Source organism: Gopherus evgoodei, unplaced genomic scaffold, assembly GCF_007399415.2.
Source record: "Gopherus evgoodei ecotype Sinaloan lineage unplaced genomic scaffold, rGopEvg1_v1.p scaffold_32_arrow_ctg1, whole genome shotgun sequence".
Classification (NCBI taxonomy): domain Eukaryota; kingdom Metazoa; phylum Chordata; order Testudines; family Testudinidae; genus Gopherus; species Gopherus evgoodei.
The window spans coordinates 3629294-3655048 of NW_022059994.1; the positions used below are offsets into that span (position 1 = coordinate 3629294).

Sequence of the window (25755 nt, forward strand, 5' to 3'; positions counted from 1 at the left end):
ACAACCATAGGCACTGACTCCATGGGTGCTCTGGGGCTGGGGCACTCGTGGGGAAAACTTGGTGGGTGCTCTGCATCCACTGGCAGCTCTCTGGCCCACCTCCTGACCCCAGCTCACCTCCACCTCTGCTCTGCCTCTGCCTCCTCCCCTGAGCGTCCTGTGGCTCTGCTTCTCCACCCAGCTCCCAGCTCTTGCTGCTGCAAAACAGCTGTTTCATGGCAGCAAGTGCTGGGAGAGAATGGGGAAGAGCGGGGGCTGAGGCATGGATTTGGGGAAGGAGTCCAATAGGGGCTGGGAGGGGGTGGAGTTGGGGCAGGGACTTTGGGACAGGAGTTGGAATGGGGGTGTGGTGGGGGGGCAGTGGTGGAGTTGAGGTTGGGCCAGGGGGCTTGAGCACCCCCTAGCACCAGGAAAAGTTGGTGCCTATGGGTACATTCCCTGCTTTTTGTTTTAATTTCAGTTTCCTCTTGACAGAGGCATTTTGTTAATCATAGAATATCAGGGTTGGAATGGACTTCAGGAGGTCATCTAGTCCAACCCCCTGCTCAAAGCAGGACCAGACAAATTTTGCCCCAAATCCCTAAATGACCCCCTTAAGGATTGAACTCACAACCCTGGGCTGAGCAGGTTACCGCTCAAACTACTGAACTATCCCACCCCACCCATGAGCAAGAAAAGCAAAAGCCACTTTCTTTCTTTTCCTTTAACTTTCCCTCCTCCCCAGCCAGGTTATGGGTATACCTCTCCCTCCTCCCAGCCCACATCTGCTGCTGATCCCTGCTGGGGAAGGAAGGGGAGAGAAAAGGCCAAAGAGGATCCTCGGCATCTGGGCTTAAACTTCAGAGCACAGGGAGGCAGCGTGAAAAGGAGATTGCAGGGAGTTGCCTGCAGAGCAGCGGGCACAGGCGAGAGATGTGCAGATGCAGAATGGGGCAGGCTTGGAACATCTGCTCCCTCTGGAGGCACCAGCCTGCTCCCCAGGAAGCCCCAGCACATTCCCTGCTAGCATAGGCCCCGACTTCTGCTGGCGCTGGTGGGTGCTGGACCCCCTTCTTACCCCACCCCCATTCCAACCCCTTCCCCAAAGTCTCCACCCCAACTCCACCCCCTTCCTGCCCCTATTCCAACCCCTTCCCCAAAATCCCTGTCCCAGCCCCTCCTCTTCCCCGCCTCCTCCCCTGAGCACGCCACATTCCCACTCCTCCCCCCTCCGTCCCGGAGCTTCTTACACCACGAAACAGCTGTCTGAGAGGAGAAGCAGAGATGCGGCGAGCTCATGGGAGGAGATGGGGGTGAGGTGAGCTGAGGCAGGGAGCTTGGCTGCTGGTGGGTGCACAGCACCCTCTAATTTTTCCCTGTGGGTTCTCCAGTCCCAGAGCACTCATGGAGTCAGCACCTATGGCTGCTAGCTCACCGAGTCATATAAAGACACCGCCCCCCCCCCGGCCCATTTCCCTTCCCAGGCCGGCTCGCCCCAGCCATCCTCTCCTGGTTCCTCCTCCTCCACTCCACAAAGTCCTATGCCCGGTTCTACCAAGCTTAGCTCCAACCCACCTCTTCCCAGCCTCCAGAGCCTGTTCCCAGCCTTGCTCAACCCCCCTGCCGGGCCTGACTCCCCCAGCCCTGCTTACTCACATGCTACAAACTTTTGCTCCTGGCTCTGGCTGGTCTCATAGGGACTCTGCCACAGGTAGGGAGGGACTCCGCGCAGCTCTGAGCTCCTGGGGGGAGGGGAGGGGGGTGCTGGGTAAAGCCAGAGCCCTCAGCCAGCTGAGGGGTAATTCAGTTCCAGAGGATGAAAACAGGGTGTGATGAAACGGTTCTAGCAGCAGCCAACTGAGAGGGCCAATTCAGGACCAATTGCTTAAACAGGGCAGTTACAGCCCAAGGCTGGGGCTTTTCCACCTCTAAGGCAAACCAAACCAGCCAGAGAAAGAGGAATTTGGTTTCATCCCACTGGCTAACCACAAGTCAAACAAGCAATTTCCTTACACATTCCAGTCTCCCCACCAGTGCCACTCGTCCTGGGGATAAATAGTTATGAAAACCAACACCCCAATAAAAGAAAAAGGTCGTCTTGATCCCAAAGAATCAAGCCTCAGACCCAGGTCAATATACAAATCAGATCTTACCCACAAATCACGCTGTTGCCAATCCTTTAGAATCTAAAGGTTTATTCATAAAGGAAAAAGGTAGAGATGAGGGCTAGAATTGGTTAAATGGAATCAATTATATACAGTAATGCCAAAGTTCTTAGTCCAGGCTTGTAGCAGTGATGGAGTAAACTGCAGGTTCAAATAAAGTCTCTGGAGTACATCCCCCGCTGGGATGGGTCCTCAGTCCTTTGTTCAGAGCTTCAGTTTGTAGAAAAGTTCCTCCAGAGGTAAGAAGCAGGATTGAAGACAAGATGGAGATGAGGCATCAGCCTTATATAGGCTTTTCCAGGTGTAAGAACCTCTTTGTCCTTATTGTGGAAAATTACAGCAAAATGGAGTCTAGAGTCACATGGGCAAGTCCCTGCATACTTTGCTGAGTTACAAGGCCTATCTGCCTTTTCTCAATGGGTCAGTTGTATAGCTGATGGTTCTTAATGGGCCATCAAGCAGGCTAGACAGAGCTAACACCAACTTGTCTGGCATGTTTCCCAGAAGCACAGCCCAAATTTGAAATACAGACAGTATAGAGCCAATACTTATAACTTCAACTACAAAATGATACATATATATAGACAGCATAATTATAACTAGCAACTCATAACCTGGTTTTAGACACCTTATACGACCCCCTTTACATAAGATTTGGTGACACTACAGGACCTTGGTTGAAACTGTATTCTATATGGTCCCAGATTATATCAATAACATCACACAGGGTCACTGAGCCCCTTGGGAGACGCAGGCAATGTTGGGATATGTACACATATAACCCATATATCCATGTAACATGTATTAGGTCTTGCGACCTAGTGCGACTGGAGTGTGTTTCAACATGAATGCATGTTTTGCATTTTGGCAACCAAAATGCAAAACTGAAGGGTGAATTGGTCAAAAAGAACTGCTTATAAAAAACCTGTTTTTTCATGTCCCTGGAAAAAAATGAAGAACCGGCAAGAAAGGAAATAACACCAGTGGGACGGCTTTAAAACTGTGTAAGAATTGGAGGAAATGGCGCCCCTTGGATCCTGGCTTCCTGCCCAAGACTGTCTCCTTGGACTTGCAGATGAAGGCCCAGGACAACAGAGACTCCTCCTCCTCCTCCATATAATAAAGGGTTCCACAAGCTCATAGACCTTCCAAAGAGAATGTGATACAGCTGGTAGTCAGTATCCAATCCATCATTGCTCCGGATGGCTGCCAACACCACTAGTAATTTATTGTCCCAACCTTTGCCAGTAACGTGCACCACTTTGCGAAGTGCTTGCTTGATAGTCTGATCCATCCTTTCTACTGACCCTGCCGACTGAGGATGGTGGGGATAGGTAGTTGTTGCTTTATTCCTAAAACTTTTAATATTTTTATAATTACTTTTCCTATAAAATGTGCTCCATCATCTGAACCAATTACTTTGGAGTCCCATAGCTACTAAACAGTACTTTCCACAACTTCTTGGTGGTGGTCTCTGCAGAATGATTCCTGGTGGAAATTGCCTCCACCCAACCAGAAAAAGAATCTATCATCACTAATAAATACTGATTCCCTCTTTGGCTCTTAATATAATCAACCTGTATTCTACTCCATGGCCCTGCAAGTCTTTGGTGCCACAAGGGTCCCAAATTCGGTGGTCTATTCCCATCTGCTGCACACCTTACGCAGTTTTTAACCAAATTTTCTACATCTTCTTGCACTTTAGGCCGTATTCCAAAGTGTTTTTCCCTTAAAAGAGAGTATTTTCTATTCCCCGGTGGGCCATTGACTGACACAGGTTAATGATCTCTTCTCTTTAAGGTTTTGCAGGTACCCACTTTTCCTCTCCTGTTTTCTTATTCACTGCAGAACCCCCTTTTATACTCCAGGTTCCCCAGCTTTAGGTTCAGCCTCCTGTATTACAGAGTCCTGAACCCTTTAAATCACCGCCCAAATCCTGGGACTCCCAGCTGCTGCTGCTACCCTGGGGCTCTGGCAGCAGGGCTCTGGCAGCGATTTAATGGGCCAGGAGCTCTGGCCGCCATTACTGCAGCAGAGCCCTGGGCCGTTTACATCACTGCCCGAGCCCCGGGACCCCTGGCCGCTGCCGCAGCTCCTGCTATGATTTAAAGAGCCCGAGGCTCTCAGCCACTGCTACCACAGCCAGAGTCGCGGGCCCATTAAATCTCAATGTAAAGGGCCCCGGGATATGAAGACCCCACCAATTCTGGTTGAGGCCCCTCCCCCTGCTCAGGACTCCGGCATATCGCTAAGTCCTTTCAGATACTTTCACCCCTGACCACTGGGAGGGAAACAGACGTGTGGAGGGAAGGCTGGCGGCAGAACCTCAAGTCCCACATATCAGGGACAGTTCAGGATTTAGCCGAAGCAGTTGAGGATATTGGCTGGTTCCTCTTCTCTGCTTTGCCCTGCTCAGTTTCCCTTTCAGGGTCAGGATGAAGATAGCCCAACGGTGCCATGTGGGTCCCAGGAGACAGCGGGTGTGAGACATACCCCATGGTACAATCTGGACTGTTGAACTGCTTAATTATCCATCCCAGGGCATGTTTTATCCAAGGATAAATAAAAATCAACGACTTTAAAAAAAATCAAGAAAATCAGATTTCCGTTATTTAAATGTCTGTCTGGTGATGTTCTCCTCCTAATACAACATGGCATGAATGAAATAACCTAACAATGAAACAACCAAATGAAATTAAATGAAATGAAATAACCAAACATTCATTGTCTGATATAGCTGTAAAGCTCATCTGAAAAGTTTTCAAAATAAATCATAGTTTAAAAATATATAGTGTGTACCTTCCAAAAATGAAACCTACATCTATCTCTGCATTGTGAAGAATATGTACTAAGGTTATAACAACCAACAAGAATATCTTTTTATGTAGAAAACCATGATTAAATGGAGTCTTCCTGACTAATTCTTTAAATCAAATCCACCCTGCTGCTTCCCTGTGTGAACAACAAACCCCTCCACGCTCTGCTCACACACAGCCACCAGCCTTCAAAGTCACTCCTGGTTGCACTGTACCGAGTGCGACTAGCCAGACACTCAGGAACTTACCAAACGACACAGCAACATCAGCCAGTTTTCTCCTCCCAGCCTTGCACCGCGGGAAAGTGCATCTTGGACAGCTCAGTCTGGTCACTGTGCTGGACAATCTCAGTTATTAGTGGGTCACCTCCACAGAAGGGCCGGATTAGGCCACAGCCTTGTTCTCTCCAGTCAAATCCCCCAAACATTTCAATGAAAACACACAGGTCCAGACAAAACACTAAAACCACTTTAGTAACTGGAGCAAGGGGGTTTTCAGGGATTACAGGGGAGAAAGATATAAAAGGTTAGAACCGGTTAAAACTACAAAATTATAAAATGTATTTTAAATCCTACATGTTACCAATTTAAGGAAAATGTAAAGCAAGGAGGTTTGTGCCCCCCACCTGCTGTTGCAGGCAGATCACAGTTCTGAGTACCCAGGGGCTGGATTTCCTTCCAGCCTTGGTCCATCCTCCCCACTCCATGGCCTCTGTTGCGTTTCAACTCATATTCTTGCCTTCTGGAAAGATGGGAGAGGAGACGTGAAAATGGAGGCAATTCTTTCTTTTGCTTTCATACCACTCTCCTCTTTGAGGTTCACCCCGCAGCCGGGGGGCAGGTGACAATCAGTCCCTGGCCTAAGTGAGCGTCCAGCCGTCCTTCCGGTGAATTGTAACTCTCTTGCTCCTGGCTCCACAGCTGGTGAAGGGCCGGCTGAGCAATTACTGGCCACTTAGCACCTAGCTGGTATGCAGGTGCCATTGTCTCTGGGGAGCTCATCTGTGGGTGTTTTCCAGCTTTACAGCATGTAACAAACATACAGCAAACTCTCCGAGCTCCATGGCCAGTACTGATAGACACATTTTAACGGGACAATAATATTCAGCAGGCGGTGACTTTCCCTATGATACCTCACAGGACATACTTTGGAGAAGACTTATCATTTTGTAAACGTGGTGGCTGCGATGTGCCCGGCTCTGAAGCCCTTCACCAGCAGCACAGAAGTGACGGTGGCCACATGAAAAGTGATATTCCTCAATATCGCTGTTCATAGCAGACTTATCACCCCACTGATACCTACTTCTGTGCTGCTGCTCCACCTGGGTTTTAGAGCCTGAGCATTTATCCCCACCTCCCACATGGGCCTGTTCCTTCTTCATGAGCCCCAGCCACCTGAGGCTGACAGCCAGTGCTCTTTAAAAAACAAACAAAGACCACACAGAGGTCACACCTCCCTTGACACATTCCTGTCCCTCCATTGGGAGGCTCTGCCCACAGTTTGAGAATTGTTAGTGTAGAGAGTCACTGTGGGAACTGGTAGCCAAGATGGTAACAGCTGCTCCTTTCCATCTCCGGGATCCCCCGAGAAAATGTCCGAGCAGGAGAGCGGAACAGATCCCATTGACATTAACCTTCCAAAACACATTTTGTTGATTTCAGCTATAAACATTCTCTCCATCTTTCAGCCCCTACCCCCAGCGAATCAATTACATGCAAGTTGCTTAATCCTTTCTTGCCATGTGTCACAGAAGTTTAGATCCTGTGTGGATTCTTCCATGTTTAATGAGGTCAGACCTCCATATGAAACTTTTCCCACAGTCCAAGCACCTCTGGAGTCTCTCCTGTGTCGATTGCCTGAAGTTGAACAAGGTGAGACCTACTTAAGAAACTTTTCCACCAGTCTAAGCACTTGTGGGGTCTCTCTCCTGTGTGGATTGCCTGATGTTTAACAAGGTCTGACCTTTGTATGTAACCGTTTCCACAGTCCATGCACTTGTGGGGTCTCTCTCCTGTGTGGATTGCCTGATGATAAACGAGCTGAGACTTCTGTTTGAAATTTTTCCCACACTCCAAGCACTTGTGGGGTCTCTCTCCCGTGTGGATTCTCTGATGTTGAACAAGGTGTGACCGTCTTATGAAACTTTTCCCACAGTCCAAGCACTTGTGGGGTATCTCTCCTGTGTGGATTGCCTGATGTCTAATTATTTGTGTCTTCTAAATGAAACATTTCTCGCCACTCGAGGGATTGAGAGGGTTTTTCTCCACTGTGACTTCTCCCGTTGTTATTATGATCTGAGAGCTTACTGAAGCTGACCCCATGGTCCAAGCATTGTAGGAGTTTCCCTCCAGTATGGATTGTCTGATGTGTCACAAGCTGTGAGCTCGCAATGAATTCTTTCCTACACGGTGTCCGTTACAGCTATTCCCCTATTCCATTTTGTTTCCCCAGACTCCATTTTGTTTTCTGTTCTCCTGTGGCCGCCCTTCCCTGGCTGTTAAGTTGTTTACCAGGGCCACTGCCCTTCTCAAAGGGAGGGCCCCTTAAGTTGTTTAACAAGAGCCATTGCCCTTCTCAAAGGGATGGCCACTTGTGCTGCATGCTAAATGGGACCACTGCCCTTTTCAAAGGGTTAGTCCTGTTATCACCTCGTTGAACCTGGGCTTGGTGTAGGGTAGGCAATGTCCAGAGCTGCAAGGCCTATTGTGGTTTTAAGATCCTGGGCATGAGTCATAGTCTCATGTGCTCTTGAGTCACCTATTGCACAGGACTATGTCCAGGCATGTCTCTGGGCTTACCTTCAGTTTTTCCCCTGTGCCCCCTCCCCTGTGACAGAGGGAGCCTATCAGGATTACTGGTGGGAAACTGCCCAAGTTTGCCTTTAAAACCAGACATTTTTGAAACACACCTCAGAAAGGTTCCTGCATTGCTGCCTGGTCTGATCAGCCAGGGGTTCTGGGGGGTCCTTTCGCCGCTCTCGTTTTATTTTTGAGCGTACCCCCGTTTCTGAAAACCCCCCCCACGAAGAACGAATTGCTACCTGAGAGATCTCCTGATTACTTAGACTGTACCGAACCCTCCTTGCCTCTTCTGATGTTGCTGCTGCTTCTGCCTTTGCTGCTGCCTTGGGGACTGGTAAGAATCCCTCTGTAAAACTTTCTATACTTTTATTTTATTTTATTTAGCTGCTGGCTCTGTTTCCCCAGCATACAGACTCAAGCTAAACCTTGGTCTGTGTCTTAAAACCTCTCTTAAACTACAGGGCTCTTTGCCACTGCTAAGCTCTGCTCCTGTGGGCTTTGCCTTGGGGCTCTCTGCTTTCAGCTGTATCCACCGCTGTAGCCACCATCCCTTGGCTTCCTTGGGAGCTGGGTCCTGGATACATACCACTCTGCCCTCTGTAACCTCCCCATAGCATAAGGTGCACCATAGGTCTTGTTTTTTTTTAATAAGTCATAGTTTGTTAAGATTGTAGAGCTTGTAAGTTTCTGTGATATTTGTTGTGTTGCCTAATTGTTGGTTAAGATAAGTTTAGAAAATCATTGCCTGGTTGTATTCTGTAGCTGCTTGTCATTTTATATAAGTTTGATTAAGTTAGGGGATAGATAAGGTTTTTACCTTTTGAATTTGTCTTCCCACTGCCCCAATTCCCCCCCACCCCCGAGCTCCCTAGTCACTTATTGCAGTCTCTCTGCTGTTTAAACTTGCAGCCTGTCTGCTCTCTGTGTCTCCCTGAGTTTAAATCTCCCACTGTAGCGCCTCTGTCTTTGGTTTCTGCTCCACCACGTGCTCCTCTTCCCCCATCCCCTAACCTCATTCCTCTACCACTGCCTTTCTCTCTCTCTCTCTCTCTCTCTTTTAATCCCTTCCCCCACGTGTTCACCCCGCTCCTACTGCTGCCAAACCTCAATTGTATTACTGAAGTCTAGCATAAAACCTCATTGGTTACCCTTTTTCTCTCTCACACACCTCACATTTTATATTTACACCACTGTGACACATTTTTACCTAGAGTTGTTGGTTATTTAACACATTTTACCCATAACTGTTAGTTGGTTATATGCTGCTGTGACACACCCTTTACCTAGAAATTGTTAGCTACCTGTTACATTTATACTTCAGTGTTAGTTGGTTACCAACTGTATTGTACCCCACTGTATTGTACCCCACTATTGAAACCCCCTATACTATACTAAAAGAACTCCCTCCCCAATTGCCTACCTTAACAAACCCCATACCCCTCACTATTAAATTTTCCCTGTTTTTGCATTTTTTTAATAAAGTTTATTTTGCACCCCACCTGTGTGGTAATTGCTCCCCAAGATCCCATATACCTGCAGGCAGGGACATGGCGTCACGAACAGGATCTTGGGGTAACAATTACTGCCCTCCCTGTCCCTGGAAAGAGGCCAAGACCTCTGGGACAGAGGAAGATCAGACCAACCACCTACAATACCACTTGCTGCAAAGTAAACAGCAGCCTAAGGCCCTAGAATGGGTCTGTACTATTGGCAAAGGCCAGAGCTCCAGGGTGTATACCATCCACCTGGGGCTCACTGATGTGGGGTGCCTCTTAACCTGCCACCCCACATTCAGGGCCAGCCCTGCTGATTCCAGCCTCCGGCCAGTCTGCACTAAGGCAGGAGAGCCAGCCGCAGATTCAGATCCCACCCGCCTCTGGAGAGAGGTGGGAAGGGTTGTGAAAGCCTGCGGGGGGGCTCCATCTAAGCTCGCCCCTGAACCTCGAATTTTGCAGGGGTCCCCCACCCACCAGATATTAACAGAACTGGTGCAGAAGCTGGATGAAATTCGAAAGCCCAAGAAACTGTGGCATGACATATATAAGCCCCAAAAGGTAGCCACAGTTACCTATGAGATCCTGGCTCAGGCCCTTGATAAACTAACTGTTTTCCATGGGGCCCTAATGACCTCAGCCAAGGAGGCCACTAGCCAGGCTAGCCAGGAGGGACCACCGCTGACCTCTAGCCTGCCCAGTCCCAATAAATCCCCTGAAAAACCACCCCCATATACCCACCCAGAGGCCTCATCTCCCCTCAAGAAAACCCCACTATACCCAGCCATACCTTCAGCCCCTCTAGAGGCCCAAGCCCATGAACCTGCACCCACTGTCACCTCTGGTGAAGCCCTGCCGGTATCCATCAGTCGTATAAAGATTGATAACCAGGGCAATACCACACAGGTGACAGAACTCTGACCTCGCTCCAAAGCAGAGATGAAGGAGTTCATCTCGGACACCGCTAGGGGGGCCAATGAGCCACCACTACTGTGGCTAGGCCGCCTGGCTCTGGAAAACGGACATGAGTTAGTGGATAGAGAAGAGGGCATAGTATTAGCCAGGACCAGTAGCTGGTCCAGGGGTCTCTCAGGGAGCCTGGTAATATCTAACACTGCATGGCCCCTGACCGCCCCAGCACTGGCCTTCCTCCATTTACAGCACTCCCTTCAAGGGATCCAAGTCCCCAGAGGAAGCGTCAAGGACATCTCTTCCCTCAGATGTGCCATCGCAGGGGGGTCCATCATGCTGTGGTCCCCTACCCAACAACCTCTGGGGCTTACTCAGGCTCAGATTAACCAGGTCAATGCCTTCAGACACGTTATTGACCCCACCGAGATACCCACAGACGAAGCTGCCATTGACTTAGCCATGGATAGCAGTACCACCCCTGACACTGGGGCAGTTCTGTGGCTAAGGGGGTATGCTAGGCGCCCCATTGGGCGACTCTATGAAGCCCTCGAGAAAATAAGATGGCCCTCAGCCCAAGCTCTACCCATCAGTCCACCCCCACCACACGCCAGTCCACACCCCCCACACGCCAGTCCACACCCCCCACACGCCAGTTCACAACCCACGCTCCAGTACTCACAGCATTCATTTACAGAACGCAAAATTTTTGGGTTCTTATTGTACAAGGGCCTCACTAAGGAGGTTGTACGTAAGCTCAATAGTGAGCAGCAAAGAGCCTTGGCCATAGCTCTGGGATGGGAAGAGCGCTCAGAACCTTCCCAGCCAAAAAACGGGTAATGGCCGGGTGCTTGGCGGCAGCCAGCACCCGGCAAGGGGACCCCCGCCCCTATTATCCGCTAGTTTTTGACAAGGGTCTCGTCATCCCCTTTTTGCTGGACACGGGGGCACAGGTGTCCATTGTTCCTCCTCACGTCCCTCACACCCCCACAGGACACACCATTTATGTGCAAGGCCTCAACAGCACAGAACCCCGTGCAGAAGTAAAGGTACACGCATCCATAGGCCACACACCAGTAACATTTCGGGCCCTAGTGGGACCCATGTCACTCCTTGGGGTTCGGGAGCTACGGCGTTTTAAACTGGCCAAAGCCGTGCTTGATGCACTACCAGTCACCCTATCGGGTGCCAGTGCCCCTCATGAAACTGAACTTCTCAACCCCACACCCTGGAAATACAGACCCATACCCACAGCCCCAGAAGGTCAACCACACATTGCCCAGCTCATTGAAACATTGCTTAATGATAACAAGATTCGGCGTGTGTCAGCGAGCAAATACTTGTCCAGTGCATGGGGAATCCCAAAACCACACAAAACCAATGAGTACAGGATGGTTATAGATTATCGCGCCGCTAACAAACACATACGATCAGTAGCATTCGCCGCCAAATGGGATATCCCCACTATAGAACGCATCCTACTGGACGACACTAACCAATGGGCCTGTACAATAGACCTAAAAGATATGTTTTATCAGATCCCCCTCTATGACCCCAAGGGATTGTTAAACTTCGCTTACCAGGGAGCCCAGTACCAATGGCAAGCGTGTCCCCAAGGGTACAAAAACTCACCTGCCTGTGCCAGTGAGGCCCTAACCCGCACATTAGAGAAGGTACCATCCCTCCCCAACATTCATGTTGTCTATTACGTGGACGACATTCTTATAACTGGCACCATACCAACTGAAGCACAAAAGGTCACTGAACAGGTTCAGGCCGCTTTATCCACCGATGGGTGGAACCTCAGTTTGCCTAAAAGTGTCCTCACTGCTACTTCTACCTTTCAGTTTTTAGGTTTTACTGTAGAAAAGGGACAGCTACGCCACTTAACTTACCACCCACTCACGAATTCTTTCCCCTTGGGGGTAGCTCCCCCCAGACGTGAAGTGCAGCATGTGTTAGGTGTAATTAACTATCACAGACAGTTTCTCCCTGCTGCTTTGTTGCCACAACTATCTGTTTTGCAGCAATATGCCAGGAACATTAAAACCCCTTGGACACCAGAGGCCGAGCAGGCGGTGTCTTCCCTGGCTGCCTGGTTGGGCTCTGGGCCCACCTTGGCTCAATGGAATCCCACCAACCCTATTGAGATTACCCTCACTGTGTCCTCAGACCATGTGGCCGTAACTGTGTCCCAAGAGGACCTCCCTGTCCACAATCAGGCCCGGAAGTTGTCAGGACCCGAATATCGTTATGGGCCTGTGGGCATTGCCATGCTTGCTGTCCAGTATGCTCTCCCATGGGGTAAATCTGCCACAGGCACCCTAAAGGGGCCTCATGTGGAGCTTCTCCCATACCTCACCTTCACACCGGCCCCCCAGTTCCAGGGAGCCCCTGCTACCTGGGAGCGACTCGTTTACCAGGCCCAGGAGGTATTTGGACATTGGGCCCTCAAGTCCTCCTCCACTGCAGCTCCCACTGAGCCGGGGGCTATTGCCCAACTGAGTGCCTATGCCCCTTGGATTGTATCTGATGGGGCCACATCGCCTTCTCCCCGAGCAGGAATGCTGTGTGCTACCTGTAACACCCTCAAAGTTAAACCCTTAGATTTGTCCAGCTCAGCTCAGAAGGCCGAAGCAGAAGGCGTCCTACTGGCAGCCTCTCACATTGTGGCAGCCTACCCGAAAACACGCGTGGTCCTGGGAGTGGACTCAAGCTACTGCGTGTCCATCCTGATGGGAGAAGGACGGCCCACCGCTCATGAAGAAATATGGGCACAGATTACTCAACTGGCAGCACAGTCCAAGCTGCCATGGTTTGTTACTCATTGTCCTTCACACAGGTCTGACAGTAACCCTCTTCATTCCAGCCTGGATCTACAACTCCGAGAATATAAGTGTAACATATCCCAGGTTAACATTATCTCTTGCAGTGATCCCTTCATCACCTGGCTTCATAAAGAGTGGGGGCACCTGCCTGCCCGTGCCCTACATCAGCTGTTGACTGACCAAGGGAGACGAACATCGAGCGTGTCTAGGCAGCAGTGCACCCAAGCTGTTCAAGGGTGTCTGAGCTGCCAACAGGCACGAGTCACTAACAAGCCTGTCTATGCTCATGGTGCTTATAGCCCTGAGCACTTTAGCCCAGGTAAAACCTGGCAGATGGACCTCATTGGCCCCCTCCCGGGGGCCAAACAGTATCCAAAGGGGCTTGTAATAGTTGACCTAGGGTCTTGTCAGTTAATGTGTTCTCCCCTCAGGCGATCTACTGCACCAGCTGTTTCTGTAGCCCTTCTCCAGGTAATTGCTGCCTGGGGGGCACCTGAAGAGATCCAGACCGATGGAGGGCCACCGTTCACCAGTAAAGCTATAGACCAGACGGTGTCCCAGTGGGGGGTGCGTCTTCACACCCACCTGCCATATCACCCCCAAAGCAACGGAGTCATGGAGAGACGGATCGGAATGCTGAAGACCCAGATTCGGGCCATACTTAGCACCCCTGATTACAAGGGGTGGGACCGGGTCCTGCCTCAAGCCCTCATTTCCCTTAATACAGCATACAGCCGATGGCCAGAAATTGCTCCTAAACCACGGGAACCTTGGAAACCTGCCTATAGTATTTCTCAGCCAGTGTGGGTCTCTATTCCCAATGCCCAGGGAACCTGCACTCCACTAGCAGCCACCATCATCACACCTGGCCGGTTCCCTAACACCTATCATATTCAAATAGATGGACGGGGCAAGCCTGACCTGGTCCACCACAACTGGCTTAGTGTTCGGTCATAACAGGCCCTAAGAGGGGCCACCTTTCTTTTATGTCTCCGTAGGAATCAGTCACCATGATTGCCACCCCGCCTCGGGAAAACCCTCTGGCTGCCTGGTTGAGAGCCTACGCCCTACAGGAGGTCCTCATCGGGAACCTGTCAGATGTCCCCCCATCACACCATTGCGTTGCCTGTACAAGACCAAAGGCCTCAGAGGGAGGGTCCCCCTTCCTCTGGGAGTTCCTCCCCCTCACGAACCTGACTCCACAGCATCCAGCTTCAGCCTGCAACAACACAAACTGGGTTCATTGGCCTCTGTTCACGTGCAACACCACCAGCGACGACCGAAGACCCAACTCATTCGCCCCTGTTGCGGTGACAGGACTACTCCCAGCAGCCCCCTGCATCGTGTTCTTTGGCTTCTCCAATCCCACTCCGTTGGGGCAGTATCCCAATTGCACCCAATGGTTCATAGGACCTCGGCCTAACTCAAACCCCAAGAAAGGAAGCTCAAGATACCGCACTGAGTTCACCAGGTTTATTAATCATCTTTCAACAAGTACAGTGTTTAAGCCCACCCAATACTTATCCACAGCTCAGACCCATGTAGAACTGAGACAGGTCAGAGCCGCCCACCTACTATGGATGGAGGTCGATATACCACCTGGCCAGAAATCCCCCCAGCGAAGCTCCATCCATGACCAGTTTTTACCCTCTTCCCCAGGACAAGTGTGGCTCTGTGGGAACAACATTGCCCTGACTGCTCTACCCGCATTCCCAAAGGGGGTATGTGCCATCGGGCAACTCGTCGTAAAGGGAGGAGGGCTCTTTCACCACCGTCGCCCCTTCTTCTCCTCGCCACGCAAACGACGAACAGCCACCGCATGGGAGCGACTCAAGTCAGCCACCGAGATGGTCATAGGAGGGTACATACAGTTTAACCCCCTCTCATACAGTTTAACTTTACAGCAAATCCGTGGACTGTCGCTTGGTCTGGAGGCCCTCACCAACATCACAGCAGAAGGACTTCGTCGAACCAGCGACGCCCTCACTATCCTAGCCAACTACGCCGAGCAGAACCGTCTTCTGATCCAGACCATCCTACAGAAGGACTTTTGTGTCGCCTTGTAGGACCTTGATCCTCGCTTTAAAGGACAATGTTGCCTGCGCCTTCAGCCTGGGTGGAACAATGTCTCAGCCGTGGCTGACCAACTATCCTCCCTCGCCGTCCAGATTCGTAAAGAGCGTAAGCAGTGGGATTGGTGGCAAGCTCAGTGGTCCAGCTGGGGGTTGGGGACCTGGGCTCAGTCCATCAAGCAGTGGCTTATTACTGTGGCTATTGTTCTTGTGGCCTTTCTGTTGGGGATAGCAGTGGTCAAGCAGCTAATTCATAAGGTTGTGTCAGCCCTGCCTTTGCAGGTGAGGTATTCCTCCATCCCCTTGGACAGCAGCAAACCACCACCTCCATACTACGAAGACGATGACTTGTAAAACCTTTGTTTTTCTCTTTTTTTTTTTTTTCTTTTTTTTGGTCTTTGCATGGGACATCCCCCTCACAGCCTGTTCAGGTCGGCCAGGGGGGCATGTCCGTTACAGCTATTCCCCTATTCCATTTTGTTTCCCCAGACTCCATTTTGTTTTCTGTTCTCCTGTGGCCGCCCTTCCCTGGCTGTTAAGTTGTTTACCAGGGCCACTGCCCTTCTCAAAGGGAGGGCCCCTTAAGTTGTTTAACAAGAGCCATTGCCCTTCTCAAAGGGATGGCCACTTGTGCTGCATGCTAAATGGGACCACTGCCCTTTTCAAAGGGTTAGTCCTGTTATCACCTCGTTGAACCTGGGCTTGGTGTAGGGTAGGCAATGTCCAGAGCTGCAAGGCCTATTGTGGTTTTAAGATCCTGGGCATGAGTCATAGTCTCATGTGCTCTTGAGTCACCTATTGCACAGGACTATGTCCAGGCATGTCTCTGGGCTTACCTTCAGTTTTTCCCCTGTGCCCCCTCCCCTGTGACAGAGGGAGCCTATCAGGATTACTGGTGGGAAACTGCCCAAGTTTGCCTTTAAAACCAGACATTTTTGAAACACACCTCAGAAAGGTTCCTGCATTGCTGCCTGGTCTGATCAGCCAGGGGTTCTGGGGGGTCCTTTCGCTGCTCTCGTTTTATTTTTGAGCGTACCCCCGTTTCTGAAACCCCCCCCCCACGAAGAACGAATTGCTACCTGAGAGATCTCCTGATTATTGAGACTGTACCGAACCCTCCTTGCCTCTTCTGATGTTGCTGCTGCTTCTGCCTTTGCTGCTGCCTTGGGGACTGGTAAGAATCCCTCTGTAAAACTTTCTATACTTTTATTCTATTATTTTAGCTGCTGGCTCTGTTTCCCCAGCACACAGACTCAAGCTAAACCTTGGTCTGTGTCTTAAAACCTCTCTTAAACTACAGGGCTCTTTGCCACTGCTAAGCTCTGCTCCTGTGGGCTTTGCCTTGGGGCTCTCTGCTTTCAGCTGTATCCACCGCTGTAGCCACCATCCCTTGGCTTCCTTGGGAGCTGGGTCCTGGATACATACCACTCTGCCCTCTGTAACCTCCCCATAGCATAAGGTGCACCATAGGTCTTGTTTTTTTTTAATAAGTCATAGTTTGTTAAGATTGTAGAGCTTGTAAGTTTCTGTGATATTTGTTGTGTTGCCTAATTGTTGGTTAAGATAAGTTTAGAAAATCATTGCCTGGTTGTATTCTGTAGCTGCTTGTCATTTTATATAAGTTTGATTAAGTTAGGGGATAGATAAGGTTTTTACCTTTTGAATTTGTCTTCCCACCGCCCCAATTCCCCCCCCCCCCCGAGCTCCCTAGTCACTTATTGCAGTCTCTCTGCTGTTTAAACTTGCAGCCTGTCTGCTCTCTGTGTCTCCCTGAGTTTAAATCTCCCACTGTAGCGCCTCTATCTTTGGTTTCTGCTCCACCACGTGCTCCTCTTCCCCCATCCCCTAACCTCATTCCTCTACCACTGCCTTTCTCTCTCTCTCTTTTAATCCCTTCCCCCACGTGTTCACCCCGCTCCTACTGCTGCCAAACCTCAATTGTATTACTGAAGTCTAGCATAAAACCCCATTGGTTACCCTTTTTCTCTCTCACACACCTCACATTTTATATTTACACCACTGTGACACATTTTTACCTAGAGTTGTTGGTTATTTAACACATTTTACCCATAACTGTTAGTTGGTTATACCCTTTACCTAGAAATTGTTAGCTACCTGTTACATTTATACTTCAGTGTTAGTTGGTTACCAACTGTATTGTACCCAACTGTATTGTACCCCACTGTATTGTACCCCACTATTGAAACCCCCTATACTATGCTAAAAGAACTCCCTCCCCAATTGCCTACCTTAACAAACCCCATACCCCTCACTATTAAATTTTCCCTGTTTTTGCATTTTCTTAATAAAGTTTATTTTGCACCCCACCTGTGTGGTAATTGCTCCCCAAGATCCCATATACCTGCAGGCAGGGACACACGGAAGGTAGGGCCAAGGTGTCTATTCCTTGGGATTTGTCTGGTGCACTCCTGGATCCTCCTCTCTGCCCCCATCATTAATAGATTCACCCACTTTCTTCCCCGGATAGTTTCCCAGAAGCCTCTCTGACCTGTGCCAACTTCCCAGGGATTCTTCGTCTTCGAAGCACTGGGGAAAATTCCCTTCAGCTCTTTCCACAAAAGTCTCCTGCGGTTCCACTTCCCTGGGAACTTCCTCATGATGATTCCCATCCTCATTCTCACTCCCTTGCTCAGCACCTGCTGGGAGAGACACAATCTATACCGGAGTCATTTTGCTGGGGAGAAAGAGGAATAGCACAAAGGGAAAACCCAACACAAAGACTGAGCAATTGGTCTCCTCCTCCACATCCCATCCATACACTCACAAGGAAGGATAGCTGGGACGCAAATTCCTGGAATGGTGTGAGCTATATCTGATGACTGCAGCCCTGTCCTGGCTGAAACGAGGAAGAACTGAGGGTGCTTATTCACACCATATTTGGGGATACTCAGCTTTTTCCTTCATTCCCTAGATGGTTTCTCTGACACTCCTCACCTGTATGGGTGCATCTTGGAACACTTCTTTCCTTGCAGGCCCAGAGATCGGGCACCCATGGCTCTTCCCCTCGTTCCAGCTGGACTATCAGCTCAGGTTTGGGAATGGGAAATCCTGCGCAGAGGGTGAAATCAGACCAGATCAGGGCGCATGGAGCACTGGTGGAGTATTTGTCAGAAAGGACATTCCGTGAGCAGAACCTGTTTCTGTGCTCTGCTGGAGGAACGTGGAATCCAAGAGGATGGGAAAATGGTCACTGAGCCCCCTTGGGAAAAGAGGAAAATGTCTGGGGAGGCGAGTTGAATTATTACTACTCCCTCACTAGGCGTTCCCAGGATATGTTCTCTCTGGAGGCCTCGTTGACTCACACACGGGTCTGGACTTAAACCCTTGCCTCTTTCTACACCTACAGAGCCCAGAGCCCTCCCCAGGGCTGGAGCTAGTCCCAAGGAGGGAGATGAACAGGGATTGTGCGTGCAGCCGAGAAACAGCACAGACAGGACAATGCTGGATTATGCCCCTTTGAAAGCTGGAGGGGTGAGGATGATTTAGCTTGTCCATTGGGTTTTGACAACCACGTCTCACTGGTGGGGGCAGGGAGATGCAACTCTCTCTCACACGGCAGCTGTGCATTATGGAACCCATTCACCTCTGATCTAACTGACATGGGAAGAACCTGACCAGATAGAGACACACAGACCCCACGGCTTCCAGTATCTGAGGGGACGGGAATCCCTTACCCAGTGAGGTCACATCTCATAGTTCTCCACCATGACGTCCCTGTAGAGGGCTCTCTGAGCGGGGTCCAGCAGAGCCTCCTGCCCCTGGGTGAAATACACAGCCACCTCCTCGAAGCTCACCGGCATCTGAAACACCAAAAGGCTCCGTCATTACCTGCTGCTCCAGCCACAATCGCACTAGTCACGTGGGAGGAAGGATAAAGAAATGGAAGCTCTGGGAGGGCCAGAGTAGCAGAGTCTCACCCCCGCCCTGCTCAGAGCAGCCAGGAGGCTTCAGGGGGTGGGAGAAAGTGAGAGCTCCTTGTCCCCCCAGCACACGGAGCAGGGCAGGGTCTTCTCATTTCCCACACTCCTGCCAGCCACTGGCTGATGCGGGAAGCAGAGCTCTGAGCCAGGGGCAGGGAAAGGAATCCCAACAGGTTCCCTGCATATTTCACAGCAGCCTCAGGCTAGTGGGGTCTCACTCCAGCACTGGGAGCCTGGAAAATGTTCCCAGCCCTGTGCAACGGGGTTGTATCCTGTTTGAGAAATGGGGGAATGGCTTGTCTCCCTTCCTCCATCACCAATGGGCCCACTCAGAATATTAGCAGATTTCTCACACCCGGTCTCCTTCCTGCCCCCGCCCTCCCAGGAGCTCCCTGAAAATCTCCTACCCAAGCTGGCTCCATCACAGACATTTCCCTTCCCTGCGTCCTGGAAGACTGGCCCATCTGGACCGAAACATGGACGTGATTCCTCAGCCTGTCGGGACGAGAGGGGCGATGGAGGAGGTTACAGAAGGGGCTTCAGTCTATGTCACACCCCGATTACCCCCATGCTCTTCAGATCCTCCCATTAACAGCATATCTGAGCCAAATGCTAGAAAAAAAGCAGAACTAAAGGGGCCACTTTGGGGGATTTCCCCCCACTGCCCTGTAAACTCCTCTCCCTGAGGAACAGCAGGAGCCCTCTGGTGGCTTCACCTGAAGAATGAGCTGCCCTGGACTCCTGCAGCAGCCACCAGGGACAGGCAGGCAGAGGCGGAGCCCATGGGCCCATCCACACTCCCTGCCTGCCCAAAGCAGCAGCGACTCCGGTGGGGCTGAGATGTGAATCCTGCCAAGAAATCAGACCAGGGCCCTAGGCAGACCCGCAAACTCATGAGACACAGACCCCGCCAGCACGGGGGTGTCTGAAAATAACACACACTGGGAGCAGGGTGGGAGGGTGTTGGGCTGGGTTTTTGCCTCTCTCCCCCACCAGTCTCCCCCACAGCCCCTTCCCTCACAGTGCCACCCACTCACATCTTCCCCCATTCCATCCTCACTCCCATCAGCCTCACAATCCCCTCAATCCTCCCGCATCGGCCCATCTTCCCTTCAGTGCACCTCCACCCCCATCCCAGCCTGTCCTCAGCATCCCCAGCACCCGCCTCCTGCCCCCACCCCGCTCCCCCCGCCTGCCCTCACCCCCTGCACCTCTTTAGCCTCCGCCCCCTACAGCCCGGGGGTGCTGGGGGGGGGGCGGGTCTCTCTCACCTTCCCTCCGAGCGGGGCCCCCCGGGGCAGGGGCAGGGGCCGGCAGGGCCGTAGCAACAAAGAACGTGGCCCTCTCTGAACATATGTCCGGGGCCCCTTACAATGCAGAAACTGGAATGCTGTATTTATTTTATACAATATACAGGGTTCATATTATGTATACATAGGCCTACAGTGTACATGTATTCCGTATTTACGCAAAGCGCTTCTTTCGAGACTTGTTCTCCGCAAATTGGTTAATCAATGTGTCATAGTCCAGAGATCTGGCAATCTTGTTTTCGATTGAGATAACTGCAAGCGCAGAAAGCCTGTCATCTGTCATGGTTGAGCGCAGGATATTCTTGATCAGTTTCATTCTGCTGAAGCTTCTTTCAGCACTAGCGACAGTAACTGGTGTGGTCAGAAGAATTCTGATGCAAATGCAAAGATTCGGATATATCTCCTGAAGGCTGTTCTTGTATATGTACATTAAAAAATTGTTTGCCGTGACAAGTCCTCTCTCTTTCTCGATGACATAAATAAAACGATTCAATTCCATTATGAGTTCGTTGGCATCAATGTCTCCCATTTTTCTGTCAAAATTTTTGCTGTGATTCTCCAGTTCATTTTCTCTGTGACACTGCTTCAGGCTGTTAGCGTTGTACAGAAATCCAAACAACTTATACCACTCCACGAGTTGGTCAAATCGCGATGAAACAGAAGATATGGCCTGATCAGTGAGAACAAGAAAGAACTGCGATTTGAATTTTTCTTCGGCAGAAAGATGACTCGAATCATCAGCACATTCATAATCAAACATTCTCTTCTTACGTCACACCCTGGTTTCTGGAAACACCTGCTCAGCACCCATATGCTCTGCTATTTCACGTGCATTTGTGACCACAGAGTTATATCCTGTATTTTGATAGTCTTCCAAAACCTTCATTGTAGCACCAACTTCTGCCTGCAGTACGTCAATTGACACATCTGGTAACTGAATTAATTTGCTGATTTTATTGACGTGAAATAGTATATCGTACCACGTGTACACAGTCAGAACAAAAGGCCACGTAGTAACATGGTCTAAAAGCGCACCGGCTTCTGTTGTTGTATTGCCACCTTTCTTTTCGAGGGCATATTCTCGCAAAGATGACAAAGCATTGCACAATTCTTCAAGGTGATAATGCAATGGCTTCACAGCATCAGTTCTCGACTCCCAACGAGTGTCCGATAACCCTTTAACAGATATTGGCATATGTTCTTGAAGTATATCCCAACGTGAAGGTGAAGAAGAAAAGGTAACATATATTCTGTTAATCAGACCGAAAAAGTCAACGGCATATTTCGATGACTTTGCCGAGTCTGAGATCACAAGATTCCAAGTGTGAACTCCACATGGTACATACAAGGCACGGTCATTTATTTCTAGGATGCGGGCTTGAACTCCTTTATTCTTTCCTCTCATATTTGCGCCGTTATCATAAGCTTGGCCTCTCATGTCAGCAATGTCTATTCCTAAGTTGTTTGCCTTTTCAAGAAACGCTTCCAATAAGCCCTCGCCAGTTGTATCATGAACATTAAGAAAACCAACAAACGCTTCACAAATATTGACACCATCTTCACCGTTGCATTCAACAAAGTGTAACACCACAGACATCTGTTCTTCATGTGACACGTCGGGAGTACAGTCCAAAATAACTGAATAATATTTTGCTTTTTTAAGCTGCGCTATGTTGGCCTCTTGAATGTTACTGGCAACAAATTGAATCAGCTCATTTTGGATCTGCGGACTGAGGTACTGAACATGTATCTTTGCCTTCTTAATCCTCTGTAAAAGTTCGCTGAGGACAGTATCATACTTTGCAAGCAATTCAAACAGTCCCCAAAAGTTGCCATTCGAAGGATCGCCGAGCTTTTCATTACTTCCTCAAAATGCCAAGTTTCTTTGGAACAAGAAAATAACGACATCAACCATGCATTTGACAACATTTCTCCAGAAATCTCTTTCTTTCAGAAAAGTCTGCAATTCGAGTTGGTCAATAGATGTACGGTTTACTATGCCTGACCGAAGGTCAAACCATTTCACCATACAGTCTTGATGACCTTTGCCTGTTTCATGCTGCTGAAGTCTTTTTGACAGTGCTTTCCAAGCAGATGTTCCATGACGTAGCGGTACGTCGCCAGTGCCAAATAATTTACAACAAAAACAAAAAATGGCATCTTTCTGAACTGAGTATATTAACCATGAACATCTTATTTTCTCGTCATTTGCCATGGTTCGATAGAAATGAGTACTTGTGAACCTCCGTCTTTCCTCGTTAAATGGAAATTCGTAACTTTCATTCTGCTGCAGTGGGCCACGTGCAACGTCACACACTTGCCTGTCCGAAATTATAGACGGCCAATCTCCTGGATCATCAATCAGTGGTTCAGATTCAGATACTTCTTTCCCAGCAGCAGCTGGAATATCTGTCACAGTTTGTTTGGTAGAACAACTGGCTTCACCTTCGACCTCACTTGAAGCACTTCTGGATACAATTCGTCGCTGCTAGCGCTGTCTGTTTCATGTGCCTGTACCTGTACGTTGGATTGCAGCGCAAAATACGTTGACAACTTTGGAATTTTCTCAAGTTCCTTCTCGGCATCTTTTGCTGCCTTTCGTTTACTAGCTCCGCTCTTATACATTCTCTTAGAAATCACAATGCACGCTTCTGCATTGGAAACGATAAAAAACTAAACAACTAAATTAATAACATTTATCCGCCGACCGCCATTATGAATGCAAATACACATTCTTTGAATGGGTCCAACTAAAATTCGAAACTGACCGACAGACAACTGATGTAGCCAATAGCATTATGATGTATCATAATGACTTCACAGTTTTGTCAGTAAAACCGACATGGATTGTGCAATAGCGTCAATAAATGTCACTTACCTAGTTATACCTTACATTTTTTTTGCCACTTTTAGGGGGCCCCTTCCTTGCGGGGCCCCCTCCTGTCGGAGGGTACGGAGGGCGCTCGCTACACCTCTGGGGGCCGGGCCGGGCTGGGGGCTCTGCCCTGAGAGAGGCTCCTGGGGAGCAGCGGGAAGGGCTCTGCTGGAGGTTCCCCTCTCCCGGCTGCAGCCAGGGCTCCGGGCTCCCAACACCAGCCGCCGGGGCTCGGGGATCTCGCTGGGAGCCTGGGAGCCAGAGTCACCGCAGCGGCTATGAGTCACTTCCTACTGCTGGGCCTGAGCCCAGCGCTCACTGCCCCAGAGCCGCCTCCGGGCCACTCCTGGGTCCTAGCGATCAACCCAGCACAATGCAGCATCCTTGGGCCCAAGCTATCAGCACCGGGTCACCAGACAGCAATTGTGAAAAATCAGGACAGGCTGGGGATGGAGGGTAATAGGCACCTATATAAGACAAAGTCCAAAATAGCGGGACTGTCCCTATACAATTGGGACATCTGGTCACCCTACCAGCACTAGTGCAAAAGTTGGAGCTGGCTGGGCTGGCTGAGCCAGACTTGTGGGAGAGAGCAGCAAAAGGAGGAAGAGAGGAAGTAAGGGAAAGGGGGGGAAGGAAAATGATGGATGAGGGGAAGAGTGAAAGCAGAAACCCACCCTCATATCCACCAGGGTGCAGGGCCAGCCTCAGGGCCTTTTCCCTTAGCCCCTCTTGGATCCCCATCCTGCACCCCCTTTGCCACTAACCCTTCTCCCCTTTTGCACCCTAACTCCTACACTGTGCCCCTAACCCCTACATATTTTCACCGTTACCCCCAACGTCTTCACAGTGCCACTTTCACCTTAACCCCTGCATTTCCCTGCTACCTGCACCCCCAACCCCAGCCCTGCTCTGCCCATGTGCCTGCCACACTGCTGTCCTTCCCCAGTCCCCCCATCCCCTTATGCCCAGTAACCCTCATGCCCAGTGGCCTCCCACCCACAGACTCCACACATTGTCCAGCACCCCATCACAGCCCCCCCACTCCACAACTGTCTAGCATGCCATATTCCCGAGGGCTTTCAGCACCAAAAATTAAAAATTCTGTACACAATATTTTAAAATTTTGTCCATTTTATTTGTCAATACCAGGGCCCTCTCTAGCTATTCTGGGCCCCCACACAACCCCCCTGTGGGGCGGGTGGAGACCTCCATGCGGAGGAAGTCCCAGGCCTCCACAGGTGGGTTGGCTTGGGAGACAAGGAGGAACCACCACCCAGAACTCACCGGGGGCACGGCTGGGCCCAGGTTTCTGTACTTCTTGCCACCGGTGAGTGTAAGCCAGGCCCTGCTGCAGAGTCCTCAGGGGCACGGCTGGGGTGGAGCACAGGCAGGAAGAGGCGGGGTGGGGCAAAGCAAGAGCAGCAGCTTTGGTGCCCCAAACTTCCTGGTGCCCTACATAGCTGCCTTCTTTGTGGATGGCCCCCTGGGCCCTGGTCAGTACATATATGTGCAGGCTCCAGAATGGCAGTGGAAAGCATTGGCCCCTGGCTGCATGGAGGTGGGAGATCACCTTGCAGACTTCCCCCTCCTCTCCTAGGAGAGGGACTTGGCAGTGACATACCTCTGTGTGCCTGTCAAAAAGCCACAGGGAAACATTTTACATGGTGGCTGGCATGTCAGCCAGGACCCAAAATAGCTGAAACCAATGGCTGAGTCCAGCCCTCACCGGGCCCTTCCCTGCCAGGGCTCTGGGCCATCACCTCCCAAATGGCCTTTCATTCTCCCTAAAATGGAACATTTCCCTCTAGGCCTGAACAGCCCAGCAGTGCTTGGGGTGCGCCGCGTAGTAAGAACAGGAATTCTCTTCAGGCACCAGCCTTTTTTTTCCTGCCCTGATTCACACAGGGCTTGTCTACACCATGCCGAGTTTTAGCAACAAGTCAGCGTTTATGACTGCTAGCTCACTGAGTCAGACAAAGACACCCCTCCTTGCTCTTTTCCCTTCCCTGTCTGGCTTGTCCCAGCCATCCCCAGCCCGGTTTCTCCTCCTTCACTTCACAAAGTCCCACGCGCGGCTCTACCAAGCTCTGCTCCAACATCCCTCTTCCCAGCCTCCAGAGCCTGTTCCCAAACTTGCTCAACCCCCCTGCTGGGCCTGACTCCCCCAGCCCTGCTCACTCACATGCTACAAACTTTTTCCCCTGGCTCTGGCAGATCTCTAGGGCCCCCACCACAGGCAGGGAGGGGCTGCCTGCAGCTCTGAGCTCCGGGGAGGAGGTGATGGGGGTGCTGGGTAGAGCCAGAGCCCTCAGCCAGCCAGCTGAGGGATAATTCAATTCCAGAGGATGGAAACAGGGTCACTGAGCCCCCTTGGGAGACGCAGGCAATGTTGGGATACGTACATATATAACCCATATATCCATGTAACATGTTATAGGTCTTGCAACCTAGCGTGGCTGGAGTATGCACGATTTGCATTTTGACAACCAAAGCGAGAACAGAAGGAAGAATTGGTCCAAAAGAACTGTTTACAAAAAAACAGTTTTGTCATGTCCCTGGAAAA

At 50.4% G+C, this 25755-nt stretch overlaps 5 protein-coding genes across 10 annotated transcripts in view; 1 reads left to right on the plus strand and 4 right to left on the minus strand.

The window, feature by feature from the left end:
• The window catches only part of LOC115640827 (zinc finger protein 300-like), a 308757-nt gene extending 288467 nt beyond the window's left edge, over window positions 1-20290 (minus strand). The window contains exon 1 of the mRNA XM_030543851.1: window positions 20216-20290. The gene's annotated coding sequence lies outside the window, so the exon portion shown is untranslated. The remainder of the gene's footprint in view (window positions 1-20215) is intronic.
• Window positions 1-25755, minus strand: part of LOC115640751 (zinc finger protein 436-like) — a 452700-nt gene that overhangs the window by 369460 nt on the left and 57485 nt on the right. The window lies entirely within an intron of this gene.
• The window catches only part of LOC115640730 (zinc finger protein 260-like), a 341512-nt gene that overhangs the window by 263066 nt on the left and 52691 nt on the right, over window positions 1-25755 (minus strand). Inside the window, exon 2 of one of the 2 annotated variants that reach the window (XM_030543662.1) lies at window positions 18774-18884. The exons of the other annotated variant lie outside the window; for it this stretch is intronic. Coding sequence (XP_030399522.1) covers window positions 18774-18884 — 111 coding nt within the window. The remainder of the gene's footprint in view (window positions 1-18773; window positions 18885-25755) is intronic. 2 annotated transcript variants of the gene reach the window in all.
• The window catches only part of LOC115640774 (putative zinc finger protein 66), a 687485-nt gene that overhangs the window by 136996 nt on the left and 524734 nt on the right, over window positions 1-25755 (plus strand). The gene's annotated exons all lie outside the window — the stretch shown is intronic.
• LOC115640675 (zinc finger protein 850-like) overlaps window positions 1-25755 on the minus strand; it is a 542158-nt gene that overhangs the window by 95157 nt on the left and 421246 nt on the right. The window lies entirely within an intron of this gene.